The sequence below is a fragment of the Crotalus tigris genome, unplaced genomic scaffold (genome assembly GCF_016545835.1).
Source record: "Crotalus tigris isolate CLP2741 ecotype Arizona unplaced genomic scaffold, ASM1654583v1 scf7180000017668.6805642782:7212621, whole genome shotgun sequence".
Classification (NCBI taxonomy): Eukaryota; Metazoa; Chordata; class Lepidosauria; order Squamata; family Viperidae; genus Crotalus; species Crotalus tigris.
In genome coordinates, this window is record NW_024096554.1 from 3,584,429 (window position 1) to 3,601,816 (window position 17,388).

Consider the following 17,388-nt stretch of genomic DNA (forward strand, 5'->3'; position numbering starts at 1 on the left):
AAACCCATTGTGTAAAACAGGCTTAGTTTAATTGCTCTGCACATTTCTGCAGGAGATTGTGACAGAAGCATCTATTACCATCAAGAGAAATCATGCTATTTACCAGCAATTGTTTGAAAGGCAAGAGAGGAGTATTACTGATATAGCACTTAAGAAAGAATTGCCTGCACACAGTAGGAATAAGTGGAACATGATTTCACTTCTGGGATCCCAATAAGCAAAAATGAAAATTCATTATGAGCATCAAGTTAAGAGAACTAAAATTTCAACATGTCAAAAAGAAAAACTTAATTCAGTGACTAAACCTTTCATCATTGCAGCAGCAGTACATTACTTTGGAACTCCTTCTCCTTCTTTCTTTCTTTTTTTTTTAAATTTTTTTATTATTTTTCACCATACACCATACACCCAAACGAACTTTAAATACATAAACATAAATCTATTCTTTTAACAGAACAGTACTATACATTTTAAGCATTCTTTACATCTTATTTACTACCAACTTATAACAAACCATATTTAAAAGCAGAATATAGCAGAACAAAATTATATTGAAAAAAAGTTTTTCTGTTTCTACCTCTAACAAAACAAATGTTCTGCCAATTTATTAAAAGGAATATTCATAACAGTTTAGCTGTGTCTAATTTAAAAGTAGTGTTTAGGTTTCTTTTTATTTATTTATAGTGCAGCTTTTTTCCTGTCCCACAAATCCACTCAAGACAAACTATATTTCACTTCTTATTATATACTTCTCTTTAAGCTCATACTTTGAAAATTTCCCAACTAACATATGAAGTTTAATTTTTATACCACTTCTAATTATTCATCATTACATTTAAGTTTTAAAATTAAGCATCAAGTACCAGATATTTTCCTACACTAGAATTCATTCTTTTTAGCCACATGGGTTACCTGAACCAAAGAAGGATGCCAGTTGCTATAATAAGGGCTGAGAAAGACAGAGCATATCCAGTGGTGTAGATGACAGAAAGGAATAACAATCGTCTTTCTGATGAGTCCTGAAAAGGGTAACACAGAAACAGCTGAAATAAAATTACCAGGTTTTTCCTGTTTTGTTGTGTCCTAGATTGTTTCAAAGGAGCAGACAGAAATGCAAAACAAATAATTTTACATGGAAACACAGAAAAAAACTGACCAAACATACCAGTACACAACATTCAATTAATCGATCAGAATAGATTTGAAAGGGACCTTAGAGGTCTTCTAGTCCAACCCACTGCTCAATCAGGAGATCCTATACAATTCGAGACAAGTGGCTGTCCAGTCTCTTCGTAAAAACCTCTAGAGATGAAGCACCCACAAGTTGTTCCATTGGTTAATTGTTCTCACTGTTAGGAAATTAATTCCAGGTTGCTTAGTTGATTAGTTTCCATCCATTGTTTCTGATCTTGCCTTCTGGTGCTTTGGAAAATAAGTTGACTCCCTCATCTTTGTGGCAGCCCCTCAAATATTGGAGTACTGCTATCATGTCACCCCTACTCCTTCTTTACTCTAGACTAGCCATATCCAACTCCTGCCACCATTCTTCATATGTTTTAGTCTCCAGGCCTTTAATCATCCTAGTTGCTCTTTTCTGCACTTTTTTTCAAAATCTCAACATCCTTTTTGTAGTATGGTGACCAAAATTGGTTGCAGTATTCCAGGTGTGGTCTTACTAGAGTTTTATAAAAGAGTACTAATATTTCATGTGTTCTTGAGTCTGTTCTTCTGTTTATACAATCCATGATTGTATTAGCTTTTTTGGATGCTGCTGCACACTGCTGGCTCATATTTAAATGATCGTCCACTAGCACTCCAAGGTCTTTCTCACAGTTACTATTTTTGAGCCAGGTTTCACTGAATCTATTCTTATACCTTTGTTTTTTCCTGCCTAAATGTAAAACCTTGCTTTTCTCCACATTAAATTTTATTCTCTTGGATAGGGCCACTTTGTTGAATACCTTACTGAAATCTAAGTATATTATGTCCACAACATTTCAGTGGTCTACTAATTTAGTCACCTTTGTCAAAGATTGGTTTGGCATGATCTGTTTTTAACAAACCCATGCTGGCTTCTAGTTATCATTTTATTTGTTTCTAGATATTTGCAGATCTGTTTTTTGATTATTGTTTCCAGTATCTTCCCAGTTATTGATGTTAAACTGATTGGTCTGTGGTTTCCTTTTTTATATTAAGGCATTCAAATCAATGCATTCTTTCTTGATCAAGCTAATTTCAAACAAAATGAATTTGAATTAGAATCTTAGAGTTAGTTTTAGGTTCCTTGAGATGAGGCTATGGTTCAGCAAAGAAAAACTGAAAGGCATAAAATCAAAACTGTTTCTTGATTTTAAGCGGCTTTGACTGCATAATTTGTAGAAAGCAACCATTCATTTGAGTTCAATGTTACCAGCTAGGTTATTTTAAAAGATTCTTTGTTAAAGCAAAATGTGAATTCAATGCCAACTAAATCTAAAGGCATAATTTTAATTCTATTTATTTATTTACTTACTTACTTACTTACTTACTTACTTACTTACTTACTTACTTACTTACTTAACTTATTATCTATATGCGTCTTTTGGGCAGCTTTCTAAACAAAAGTGAAATAATCTCATAAACATCTAATAGAGGCGAGAAAAAGGCTCCTGCACTTGTATTAAACAATTCAGTTTTTCTGAATGTAGTTTACAGCAATAGTATAGACATCCAAAAGAACAGATAGGAATTTCCTGCATTTCAATCAATATTAATTTAAATTTGCAAAATAGCTCCCATATACTTATACCACAGCAAGTAAACACTTACGTTTCAAAGTTGCTCTTTATTTACTAGAGACCTAACATAACTGAGAAGATATTGTTATTGTGCTCCTGTCCAACATGCAACCTACACAAAAGCTTCTAGTTGGTAACATTGGGAACAAAATGACCTTTGATATGATCCAGATATGTCTTCATAAGAATGTACCAAATTCATAATAGGCTAGGAGTGTGCCATTTTCATGGTATACTAGGAAGTGAGCAAACTTTGTTATTTCACCTTAACTAAAGGAATTTCTTTAGTTACTTTAGCCTAATTAAGGGCAAATAATCAAAAAGGCACGAAACAGAACATGTCTCACTACATTCCAATTACTTCTCAAGTATTGATTTATTTTTTTCAAACAAATGATATACTTTCCCATTCAACATGAGATTCGGGATAGCAGAGAATTAAAACAAATGACATATTATAAAATAAAATATCAAAGCCTTGAGTAATTTGTAAAAAAAATAAAGGCGGGATACAATTAAATAAATAAATGAAATGCGGTAAGACAAAGAAATTTCAGCAGGTGGAATTCAATTTCCCTTTCTCTTTTTCATTATCTTCCTGGAAGATGAAACCAGAAGAAATTATATCATTTTGTCAATGTACTATCACATACTCAAATGGTTTCGTTAAAAGTTTTTCAAGTTCTAACTTCCGTTTTATTGCAATTATCAGTATCACAAGTCTGAAGGACACAACAATCAAGAATATTATGTCACATCTCCCTGTTTTCAATCCCACTAAAATTGTGAAACAATCCAAATCATTCTATAAGAACTAATGGAAGATTCCATGTTATTACAGTTAACAGAAAACTTTATTTTAAGACACTACCACAGCATCGAGAGCAAAGAATGTAGCATTTTGGCAATAGATTCTTCAAACAAATATTGTTTGCTTACTTCATCAGGAGCCATACATGCAGAAATGTTCCTCCATGGATTGGTGGAATTCTCCTCCATCAGCCATGTCCCTTCCAGTGTGCAGAAACGATAAACTTGCCCTGAGCAACAAGCATGCAATGAAAACGCAGGTGATAGAAAAGCCAAATGCAATCAAATCAACTCCAAACATAGTTAAAATCTTAGCCAGGAGTTGCCCACAATATTAATACATTCCTGACTAGATTGTAAATTATTTCTTATGTCTTTTGGGAGTCCAAGGCAAATTGGAACCCGAAAGGTGGAATTGAATTTGTGGGCTTCAAATCTTTGTACCGATCTTGGCAAGCAAAGTTTCTCAGTACACTAGAGGTTTAACTCTATATAAATTTAAAACCAATCTATTCCCAGAACCGGACCATTTGTAGTGGAAACAATTTCTCTACCACCAGATAAAAAAAGTAGTATTTGACTGGCATGTAAGAAACAATCAAATAATTTGCAGCCTAGTCTTTTCTGTACTGCCAATATAGCATTATATTCAACTAACTATATGTCATAAATTTTGCTGCAGTATTATCAAATAAGGAAATCATCTTATGTTTAATTATAAAGTTGTAATGTTTAATTTCTAAAAAGAAGAAACGCCACAGGACATGCCACCCATTCTTGAGTTTTAAATCAAACTAGGCTGCTAATACTCAGTTTTGTCTAGTGGATAAAGCAACAAGCTAGAAAACAGGAGACTGTGAGTTCTGTTCCCACCTTAGGTCTGAAAGCTGGCTGGTTAATTTAAGGTAGTCACTTTTTCTCAGCTCAACCCACCTCATAGGATTGTTGTTATGGAGAAAATAGGGGCAGGAAGAGTGGTAGATAACAAAAATAATAATAAAGGCAGGATACAAAAATTCTTTAAAACCCCACATTATGTAGATGCTCATAGGAATATCCCATTATTTTTACTCTACATATTCCAATACTCAGGATTCCTACAAAAAACATGACTGATCTGCCTGATAGCATTTATCTAATATTAGCAAACTTCAGATTATTCTCAAGGCAATCTTCTTTAATCTGAAATAATATGGTTTTAACATTCTTTTTGCTTATTATTTTTGCTGCATATTTCATTTAACACCAATATAGTTTTTTTACTGAAATGCTTTTTGAAATCCCTTTAAAAACAAATAACAAGACTTTGTATCCAAAGGGATATTAACAAAAATACTTAGTATAGTGCCAGTGGTTCTCAACCTGTGGGTCGCAACCCCATTTGGGGTCGAATGACCATTTCACGGCAACTATTAAAAGTAAGTAAAAGAGGGCCAGGGGTGGGAGGTGGGAGGCCGGCGAGCACAGGGAGGTAAGGCACCCACCGGGCCCCACGCGCGCCAGCAACCCTCCTTCTTGTTCATAACGTTTTTTTTTACAAGGAAATTCTAGAATAAAGTTTTATATATACTGGCAGGGCATTTTCAATTCATTGTAAAACTTGACTTTGTGTCAAGCCAAAGCAACCAGAACCACTTGTGAAGAGTTTCAACAAGAGTTTCATTGCTAGTCAACTATGTTACAAGAATCTCACCAGACTGACTGTGTTCCCTTGAGAATTGGAAGATAAGGCTTCAAGGATTCTGGGCCTCTCTTAACATCTCCAGTCTAACTGGAGATTCTGCTACACTTTGATATTCAGTGATCTAGGACAGAAATAAGGCAGCAGCTACTTTTGGTAGCTGATGACAATATTGCTCAGTCCAGCCTTTCTATTTTGGCTGGTTCAAACCTTCTGAACTAGGAACTTGGGGGAAAAAAAACTGAAACAGCTTGAGATTCAAATTTTCTCTTACTCTACTAATAAATTATTGGATGTTTTCAACAACAACAAAAATTCCACACTTATAAGAATCCCCCATCTTCCCCACCTTAAAACTTCAAGAAAAGAGAGTAGAAGTATCTCAGGCTTAACAGTGGAATTCTTGCTGCTCTCTGATCCTGCTTGCTTATTTACTTCATATGTTTTATTATCCAATTAATGCAAGTTTGTTGCTGATGTGGTTACCTAGTTGGGTTATGAAATGTCTGCAGGCAAAGAATCAAGCTCAACGAGCACTCTACAATAAAGTTTCTGACTTTGCAATGAAAATCTAAAAAAAAAAAATAATATTCCAAGGACATGGCATTGTAGTCTGAAATAGTTTTTAATTATGTACTTTTGTATTATAAACCAAAATAAGAAATGATTTAAAACCTCCCAGGCAGATTCCTTTTACATGGAAGAGTGTTTTCTGGGTAATAAAAGTTGAATTCCATCTATTCTCTCAGCATAGGGTCAAATGTTTTAGGAGGCAGTACTGGGCCATAGCAAAATAAAAGATCTGCCATGTAATTCCGGACTTAAGTCCAATTATCAGAGGGTTAGTGTAGCTTTATGAATATACTTTTGTTGATGATCTATAAACAACTTTAAGTTAATGTCCAATTGCTAAGCTCTTACTTCTTCTTGGGGATCTTATTTTTCTCGTGTATTGTCTAGAACCAGAGAAATCAATAAGCATTTAAATCTTATTCAAAGGGGAGCAATATTCCAGAAATTATGCTGTAAAACTACACAATTAGGCTAGGGCTTTGATTTTTTTTAGTTTCTGATGGAACATGCATTCAAACAAAGTTAGTTTTTTAGAAGCAACTCTCTTTGAGTCTATATGCTAGAATTCCATGTTAATTACACCTTATTAATATTAAATGTTTAAAGATATGGAGTGGTGCCTAGAATTCAAGCAGTCCCTATATGCACATAAAAGAAAAAGAAGGGAGGACAACAGTTAGATCTGGAGTTAATATCATTTGTCTTGTTCTGTGATAAGCTTATAAATCAAATCAAATGTTACAGCTGGCTAAAGTCTTTTGAATATAGGAAACTATGTTATCACATGCCAGGAGGCTCACAAATATTTTATCAGCTAGCTCTTTCAAATGCTTTCCCTGTTAAAATAGCCAACCTGATTGGTATTTTTGTGCAGCTGCAGAACAGGAATAGTGGGAGATTAGTCACCCAATTGTCCTTCAAAATAAATTGCCACATAATTTATCTTTGAAACAAATTACAGCAACTCATAGACTATTACAATTTATCCAGACAAGGAAAGACACACTGAGAGAGATGAAGCAGAGTAGAGTTTTCTCTCCGTGCATTGTGTGTGCATTTTGAACATTGAAAGCTATCCCAAATTTAATAACTCTTCTTAATTGTCCACAAAGAAAATGTTCTGAAGAGGGAGCAATTTTCTTCCAAAAGGGAGTTGTGAATCTGAAGTTTATAAGAAAGGGCTGAATTCCTGGCTGTGGTTGATTGTCTTGACAAAATGTTTTTGCCTCTGATAACAAAAATAGGTATCATAGTGGAGATTTTCTTTTCTAATTTATGCAATATATTGGGCTTCCAATGGAAAGGGCTGGCCTGTAGGCTGGGCAAACTCTGCTTACAGAATTTACAGACTTACTTTCTGTTGAAGTAATTGTAAGTTAGAGTGTATCTAATGTATACTTCTTGTTATTCTCACACTGTTTTCTTTGTACATATAGTGATGACAAAATGATAGTGGTCACTGCAAAGTTTAAAAATAATATTTTAAAGAAACTGGAACACAGTGATACCCTCTTAAAATAATGATACATGAAAGAAGCTAGCAGGTAGTTGGGGGTTCAAATTCGTTTTTCTGTAAATACAAGCAAAATTCACCAGTTTATATATAAAAGGATACATTGATCCAACTAGACTTTAGAAATAACAATTTTCAGCAAATTGTTTGGTAGCATTTTTATCTCTCCCATGGATCTTTACTTAACCCTTTCCCAGAAAATAATTCCATGTCACTGTTCTGATACAATCGAAATTATTTGCAAAATTTAGGACTGGCTAGTTATTGATCTGATTGCACTGATGCTACAAGTAGCTACTAATCTAGAGCAAATCATAGCTATGTCTTATGTCCATGTGAATGATTCTATATTATGCAGCATACAAATGTGTATTAATTTCTTGCCTCAGTGAATTAACATCACAACATAAAAACAAATTTTCTTTTTTATATGCAAAATTTATGAAGCAACAATGCCTCTGTAACGTCCCAGAATGGCTACAGTTAACAAATTTACCCAGATTGGCTTTGAAAAGTATTCAGAACTGTCAACTGGCTAAGAATGCTTTAACCAAATCATTGACCTTAGCACAGCTTCACTGGCTGTCTAAACCTATTCTGATATAATTGCTTCTGACATGAAAAGTTCTACATCCCTTGGGACTAGATAGTCTGAAAGATTGCTGTATCCAGTACACAGTATAAATACACAGTACAGCACAGCAGTGTTGTCAGGTAGATGTGAAAGGACCTCCCAAAATGATTGCTTCTTCTACTGTGAAATAAGAATTCAAATAAGCCTTACTGTTTACTTGGCATGATCCTCTACATGTGTTCCAACTAATATCCCTCCTCTAAACACACAGCAAATGTTGACTAGATACATCTAAAAATTCCCTTCATTTTAATTTTTTTCTATAAGTAGTGGGACTTGGAAGAACATTTGTTTAGACAAAGCCTCTTGTTCTGAATATGTACTGTGCATAGATCAGTTAATGAATTATTCATATCCTCATTTATTTATTTATTTTCTCCATCCATCCATCTATTCATTTAACTTGATGACCACCCTTCTCACAACACTTATGAGTGGTGCTGACTTCTTTTACTCATAAACCAAAGTAAAATATAAAGTGCGTGTCTGATTATAAATACATAAATGAAAGGTATGTTATTGCCCAAACTTTTATCAAAGTATATGATTCATACAACATGTCTTAGCACAGTTCAGCCCCTCAGTGCATTTTCTTAATCTAAGTATAGTTTGAAGCAATGCATTGCTTGTCCCTGTCTTAAAGATCCTGCTTAAGTTATATAGATACATCAGAGGACTCTATGGACATTTAATACTATCCTGGGTTTCCTCTATTCTGAAAAGCCATAAATAGTAAGCATGATTATAGTTCCTATAAGTCTTGTTGGGAACTTGCATCTTTGGAAGATTTCAGTTTTACAGGATTTATACTGGACCTTGAAAGAGATATAAAATGTAAAATGGATCACCTTTGCATCTCCAAGGTTTTTTTAATTAACACAGAGTTACTGGCAGCTGAGTTTAAATTATAAAAATGAACAAAGACTAAATTATACAAATTATATGAACCATCTTTTTTAACAGAGCTCTTTTCCAAGTTTTAAAAACTCTTTTACAGTTTTTAAAAAGAGATGGACCATTAGCTGTCTCCTTGTGCTCCTATTATACACATAATGGTACCTATCATTATCTTCATTTTATCTCTAATTTTATCTGATTCTGATTTCTTATAAATGTTGAGCGATGGTATCACCAAATGCATATTATCATTTTGGCATCACTATGATTTGCCTTGAGTCCTACTGCAAAATATAAAGGCGTAGAAGGAAAAATCTGGACAAGTGGACAAAAGGACAAAACAGTACTCAAATCCCTTGAGTTTTTCATATCAAAATAGACAATTAACAACTGAAAGTGCTGAAATATTGTACTAATCCAATTTGAGGGCTCCAACGTAAAACATCCCTTCTCTCCCATTTACTGTAGATATAATTACTTCCATGAAGCAAAATATGTTTTGGAGAATCTATCAAGGTCAGAAACTATTATTACCTAGATTAATTAATAGATTTTAGCTTTTTTCATTGAAGGAATATAGAACTATCTCTTGCTTCCAGTAAATATTATATGCCTTTTAAAAAAATGACAAAAGCTACTGACTTTTAATGATCAACTCACCAGAAATCCAAACACTGGTGCTATCCCTACATAACACAGCTTTTGCTTATTTTCAAAAATATATTAAAGATGCAGCCAATTGTGATAATTTATTTAAGGTGCAGGAATATGGTAAATCTTGGTTCTTTTTCCCACACTGAAGGCTGTTAATACTGAGCAGCCAAAATTGCTGTCATGAATCCTAAGGATAGTAAATAAACAGACTACTTGAGGGAAGGTCTCTAATTCTTCATGCAGGGTGTTTAAGAGATTTCCCAATCCCTTACTTACATTCTTAAATTCTAGACACATATTCTTAAAATAAAAGTTTACTTCTAAATATTTTTAGAAGGCTATTCTTTCCATTTGTATCTCTGAAAGAGAATGAATAAAATCAGACCGTTCTGCTTAAAATTCCTAAAAGCTGCCAAGCAAGTAATTTGCAACAATCTGAGGCCAATTTTCATTAACAGCTGTTCCAGTCTAGGACTCATCTTCCCACATATTATTTGTTACAAATAATATTATTTGTATGAAACAATAATATTTTAAACCAATTTCTGGGTTTCCAGAATCTGCTAAGCCACTAATTTTGGCATTCCTCACCACTGGTAGTGCTGGCTAAGACTGCTGGACCTTGTAGATCAGCAATTTTTAAAAATGCCACAAGATATCTAATCCTATCTTATAGTACATAGGTCAGCTAAAATCTAACCCATTGCATCATAACGCTTTCCTCGTTCTGGAAAATCTGTTAAAATAATAAATCCCTAGAGGTCTGAGGATCATAGCTAATGATATCTCTGGCCAAGCATACCTGATAATTCAGGGAGCCATAGATCTACATACTTAAGACTATTCATTTAGTAACTATTCTAAGTTACGATGGGGTTGAAAAAAGTAATTTATGACTTATGACTGTTGTAGGTCACTATTGTTACATGTTTGTGATCTAAGCACTTGACAACTGCCTTGAATTTACAATGGTTGCAATATTGCAGGGTGACACCATTTGCAAACTTCCTAGCAGGTTTCCAGTAATCAAAGCCAATGGAGACAAAAAAAAGGTTGCAAAATCAAACATGGTCACATGATGACTCACTTAATGACCACATTGCTTGACAGTGGTTCTGATCCCAATTGTCATCATAAATCAAGGACTACATGTACTATCGTTGAAGAGCAACAGGCTATAGAACACTGCCTGACGGGAGTTGAGCTTTTGACAAGTTTAGCATCTTAGTGAGAAGAAAGTATATTTTGACCTTTCTCGAGGATTGGTATGCAAGTAACTTACCTGAGCTACCTGATGGTAAATACCAAGGGCAGCTCATATTCACAAAGGTGCCAGGAATACCATCAGGCCAGCAGACATAGTTGTCAAAAGTCCTGTTGCAAAACTTGCCTTCTGTGAAGAAAATAATTTAGAAGAAATCAGCAGAGAAAAAGAAAACAATACATAACATTGTATTAAATGTATTAGTTCAATTATTAGACTTTAGAAATATTTCGATCCTGATTTTTTTATTATTAAATACAATTTCAAAGCAGCAAATTGAATTTTAGAAGGAGACATTTAAGATTTAACCTTACAATTAAACCTCAAAATTCAACAGTTCAAATCCTCAATTAGATTTTTTCCTTGTTGAATTAAACCTTTCTCAGAGATTTTGTTTTCACATTTATAACCTACTATCAATCATAAATTACTTAACTGTAAAAAGGAAGTGTACAACATTGCACGAATTGTTGCAATATTCTTTGCAGCACAGCTAACAAAACTTCAAATTCAAAAGCTGTCGACCGTGTATATATTTATATGTTCAGAATGAATCTTAAGAATTGAACCAAATATTGGTCCCAGGTCGACTATTTTACTAACAAAGTGAAAATTACGCTATTAGATCTAAGTATTCTTAATTAGACATTGCTGATCATCTCATTAAGAATATTGCACTAATAAAAGCCTCTATATCAAGGACAGTAAATTACAATTTCTTCTGGTTTCAGCCGACAGATAGAAACCATATGATAGTGACTTAAATAAATAAGACTATGGGTATGGTCGAGAAAGCAACTGCTTTCATTGAGACCACCTAGGAATCTTTCACTTTGTCTCACTTACAACACATAATACCTAGTATTGTCCTTACTGGTCTATCAAATTATTCAGGGAACTTCATGTATTTGTCCTAGACAGAGATCTTTTGTCATGTTGTTTTAAATTGTAAATGATATGCATTGATATACGGCAGAAATTCTCTTTTAAAAGACCATCATACAGCATTATTCAACATGTTAAAACTACACCAGCTTTATTAAACCATGACAATTAACAGTATTAGCCGCCCAAAAAGATAAGGGGAAATTAATTCCATCTGGCTATTATTATTACAAGTAAGAATAATTCTCCACGGCTGTTACTGGCAGTGCAATTCTGAGAGGGAGCAATGAAAAAAAAAGTGGTTCAGAATCAGATCTAAACATTTATCTGTATGAATTGATTAAATTCAGACATACAACCAAATGTTCTAGTGATAAAGATTTTTCTAAACATCAAACCAGGCTGTTTTTTTCTAATGTCTTTTATAGTTAAAATACCTTTTATAGCTAAAAACCCCAATATTTTGTGATATAGCTAGAATATGCTTTTAAAAAAATGTTCAATGGTAGATGTGAGAAAGTGTACAAATCGATCTTTGTTTGAAGTTTGAACCTTATTAAGACTCTGCTTTTGGAGTGTTTGGCAACATTTTTAGACAATATTCTGTGGCACTCCAAAGTTGATTGATATGTTTGTGGTTGCCATATGTTTTAAGAAGCCCTACCTGCCACAAGAGGGGGCGTTTCTCGGAGATACTTTAAACACTGAAGCCGATATTCTTCCCAGTTCTGCTTTAGGGAAGGAAATGAAGAATATGGTTTCTGAAAAGGAAGAAAATGAGTCAGTTAAATCCAATTGTCCCGAGATTATTTCCCATAATATTAAAGCAACTATTTATCAATTAAGTATCTCTTCAAATTCACAACTGGAAATTATGAAGTAGCACATAATTGCAGGAACCAGAGACAAATTAGTAATTAATGTTCAAAATTTATACTTGGCTAAATTTTGCTACAGTAATCTTTACTCTGTATGATACACCTTTCTAATTGTAAAACACAAAACTGATACTAACAATCATTTTTAACTTTGCTTATTGATAGCCAGCTCCAAATTAATTATTCATGAGTTGTTCTTTCATGCACTATTTTGTTGGCATCTGACATGATTTATTATAATTACACACTGACTCCAGTGTGCAGGGGCTTCAATCTTCTTTAATGAACAGACTATCCTTTCAAAATTACAAAATTGCTAGATATGTTTGACAATAACTCACAATACAGATGCTAACTGAAGGGTTATTGTTGAGTGTGATAAGAGTTCTGTATGATGAAATTAAAGCATGTGTTGAAAATAAATGGAATGCTTAGAAAACGGTTCAACAATGAGCTGAATTATATAAGGATGTATGATGTCTTTTCCAATGTTTATAGATAAAAGTATATGGAAAGCTCACAGTAATGCTAGCTGCACGTTGGTTGACTGTACGTACTTTAGTACAGCTATGATATCATGGGTAGAAGTAGAACATAAGGAACGGTTGCTGGAATTGGGTATGTCTAGTTTAATGAAGAGAAGGATGAGGGGGAACATGATAGCAGTGTTCCAATATCTCAGGGGCTGACACAAAGAAGAGGGAGTCAAGCTATTTTCCAAAGTGCCTGAGGGCAGGACAAGAAGCAATGGATGGAAACTAACCAAAGAGAGAAGCAACCTAGAACTAAGGAGAAACTTCCTGACAGTTAGAACAATTAACCAGTGGAACAACTTGCCTCCAGAAGTGGTGAATGCTCCAACACTGGAAGTTATAAAGAAGAAACTGGACAGCCATTTGTCCGAAATGGTATAGGGTTACCTGCCTGAGCAGGGGGTTGGACTTGATAACCTCCAAGGTCCCTTCCAACTTTATTATTATTATGGATCATCGCACAGTCAGCCAGATGTTCAGACTGGATTTGCCATTTTGTCTATCTATCGAGTCCTTACCCAGGACCTGGGATAGGCAGATGTGGATGTTTGATGGTATTACAGATATTATTATTCAATCATCGTACAGTCAGCCAGATGTTCAGACTGGATTTGGCATTTTGTCTACCTATCGAGTCCTTACCCAGGACTGGGATAGGCAGATGTGGATGTTTGATGGTATTATTATTATTATTATTATTATTATTATTATTATTATTATATCTACCTAAAATGCTTCTGGAGCATGTTGAATTTGGTCAAACAAGATGTGGAATAATCTCATAAACATTTATTCCTTATAGAATGTGCTAGAAAAGTTCAGATCATTATGACAAACATGACCTATATGTTATTTCAAAAGGAGTAGGTTGAGACATAGAATAAAGTTTAAAAAGACATGTTAAAATGGGAAAAACTATAACTGTCATTTCTGGGGAGAATTTTTGTGATAAAAAGAAATATCTTGCCTAGAATAATGTGTTTGTCTCAGACAATACTTGTTTGATAACTGATGTACCATTTAAACAGTGGCAGAAGAACATTTCTAAATTTTTGTGGTGGGGGAAAAACCATGAGTTAAATGGGGTATAGTTAACTTCTTTACAATTATTAGAATGGTTTAAAGTAAACAAAGAGTTCTTGGTTTTGAACATTGTGAGCAGAGTTTGAAACAATATTACATACAAATAATGAACATGTAATTATAGAAATGTAAAACAGAAGGACAAGTGAAATAATGTATGATAAAGAAGGATAATTTTTTTGGTCATAATGTACAGATGCGACAAAGGGAAAACATATGGTTGAAAAGACTGAAAATTAGACTTTTTTATAATCTTAAAAGAGATTATTTACTTATTTATAAAGTAAGGTATCATAGATATATATCACTAGACAAACTCTGGAATGTATAAAGGCACTTCAAATTTCTGTTGGCTATGTGAAGAACAAGAAGGGACATTTTATTATGTTTGGTAATTTTATAATAAAGTTAAAAAATTCTGGATTCAAAGAAATAAACTGATGCAGTGGATTTTAAAAATTAATATATAATTGAGATCAGACGTTTTTCTTTTAGGTTGATGGACAAACCATTGGAAAATGTGATGAAATTTTGTTTCTGTATATGGTATTTGTAGCAAGATTATTTTATACACAAAGATGGAAAGATTCAACTCTATCCACAAGAATGGTTGGGTGAATTTTCTAAGATTATTAAATTGACATTTGATAAAAGATAATATCTTTATTGCTGACTGGAAATCTTGCGTGGATTTTTTGTGTAAAACAGAAGAAAATGAACCTATGATTTATAATTTTGATAACTGGACAGGCTAGATTACATCAAGAAGACAAGTTGTAACCACAGAGTAAGGCTTCCAGACTGGCACCATTTCATAGCAATTCATACAACGAGAAAGCATTAGTTTTGACTTTTCATTTTTATTAAGTATTTTGCAGTACAAAGAATAAGTAATTATTTGAGATTATCTGAAAATGGGAACAACATTTTAAAAGAAATGAATCTGAATGCAATTTTTTTTTACTAGCATTACAAATGATAAAATTTTGGTACATTTTTCTATCTTTTCATTATATACCTTCTAAAACCAAATTCTATAAAACATGATAATGAACTGTAAAATTTACATTCCTTTAAATAACTAATGACTCATCTAAACTATTTCCCTTGTACTCAGGGTAGTTCGGGCAGCATGCTTAAGAAAAAGTCATAAAACCATCGGCAGAAACCTAAAGATGCAAAATCTACCACTAAACTGCTGATACATCTCCTGACCAGAATTGTGGATACAAGTCTATATCCCCAAGCAGAAGATTAATAGCTCTTATAGTTGTATCCTGATTGCATGAATTTAGAGGAGGAGAGATGCCGTGATTTTGCATATCTGTGCTTTATTTCTGGCAAAAAAAAGTAGAAGAAAGAAAAACAAGGCATTTCTTGGGATATAATTTTCACAACTTAATTGAAAAAGTTACATTCATGTGTAATACATTTTTTGAATGTATGTATGTGTGTGTGTATATATGAACACAAAGTTTATACTTTAATTGTTCTATAAATTAGAATTCACTGGCCACCTGAATTTCCAGTGAAATCTTCCCATCTTACATATGTTATTCATAAAGGTCTATTAGTAATTCGTAAAGGAAAACCAGGCCATCAAAGAACATGGTGGTTGGACACTATCCAAGTTCATACCAGCCAGAGCATAGAGCAACTCAAAGAATTAGTGCAAGATTGGAAGATGTGGAGACCTGGTCCATAAAATTGCCAAGAGTCAGACACAACTGGATGGATAGTCTCGTCATCATACCTGATAATTCTGTCTCTGTGTGGGATAGCAAAACAGAGGGAAACTCTGCCAATCCTACGGAACTTTCTTCCTTATATAATATGAACGCTACACCTTAGTAGCATTTTTAAGCAAACATTTTTAAGCTTGAAGATGATTATATTGTAAGATGTTTAATTGACAAACTCAAAGGACTTGTTATGAATATTTTTGAACGGAGTTACTATTTGTATTTTGAGTACACTTAATAATTGCAAGAATGTAGTTATGGTTAGCTAAACAATACTGATTAGCACTTCTTTAGAACAGAGACTTCTAAATTATTTTCCTCAAAATGCCAGATTAATTCATCTGTTCTCAGATCACATATTTAAGCACAATATTTTGTATGTCATACTGTAACTGAGCAAAAATTCACTGTCTGCTCTAGTTGGGCTTCTCCAGTTTTGGGGTTTAATCAACTGTCCTACTGTTTGTACTTTTTACATACATTTATCATTTGCTTACAATACATTATTAGCTCAATGAAGATCTACATCAGAGGCTCCCAACCTTTTCTATACCCCGTACCACTAGAATGCTTCTGATATATTCTTGCACTCCTTACAAAAGTTTGAAATAAAGGCAATGAATTATGCATATAGACTATAATTTTGAAAAACCACGTTTTCACACCCCTGGAATATCATCTTGCACCCCTGGTTGGGAACCCCTGATCTACATGAATGAAAGACAGGGTAAATATTTTAATAAATGGCATTCATCTTTGTTTATCAAGAATGTTAACATTTAGATCCCTTTCAATTACTCTGAAATTTAATTCTACACAGGTTCATCCTATTTGCATTTATTCTACTACCATACCCTATAAGAATTACTCTAATTTAAATATGCATAATATTTCATTACTGACTGCAGATAGATTCATAGTGTCTTGTTTAATTTAGAAACACTACATTCAACCATTTTAGTCCTGCTCAAACATTGAGTTTTATGATGCTTCCTTTGATTTTCCAGAAACATATTTTTAAATTTTCTACATACACTGTACATTAGAAAGGTACACCACTTACCTCTTAATATACCAATGTGGCCAATTAAGCACTAAAATCAAGACCATCACCCTCCACAGAAGTTAGGATTAATGCTAAAAAGTGTAAATGTGGAACATTGTTTTCTGCTATGCATTTCTATATTTCTCTGCACGTAACTGAAAAAAGAAGCAACTGAAAAGCCACCCCCGTTCAGGCTTCAGATGGAGAAGACATTGGAGGAGGAAGGAACTATTTTTGTGGTAACAAACAGCCAATGTTATTATAAGTCATTGTGGTCAATTACAAAGATGCTCTCAGGGAATCATAAAAGGCAATGCAACCTATGTGTTTGTTACCCAACATACACATTTATCAACTGCCTTTATTTGTATAATTTTTAATAATAATTATTCTCTTTATCTTTACAATACAAAGCTCTC

The 17,388-nt window shown here is 33.5% G+C and overlaps 1 protein-coding gene across 3 annotated transcripts in view; it reads right to left on the minus strand.

The window, feature by feature from the left end:
- Positions 1–17,388, minus strand: part of GLP1R (glucagon like peptide 1 receptor) — a 116,021-nt gene that overhangs the window by 58,572 nt on the left and 40,061 nt on the right. For all 3 annotated transcript variants that reach the window (XM_039337108.1, XM_039337107.1, XM_039337106.1), the window contains exons 4-7: positions 12,353–12,449; positions 10,822–10,932; positions 3,717–3,817; positions 913–1,019 (exon numbers count right to left, since the gene is read on the minus strand). In XM_039337108.1, coding sequence (XP_039193042.1) covers positions 913–1,019; positions 3,717–3,817; positions 10,822–10,932; positions 12,353–12,449 — 416 coding nt within the window. The remainder of the gene's footprint in view (positions 1–912; positions 1,020–3,716; positions 3,818–10,821; positions 10,933–12,352; positions 12,450–17,388) is intronic.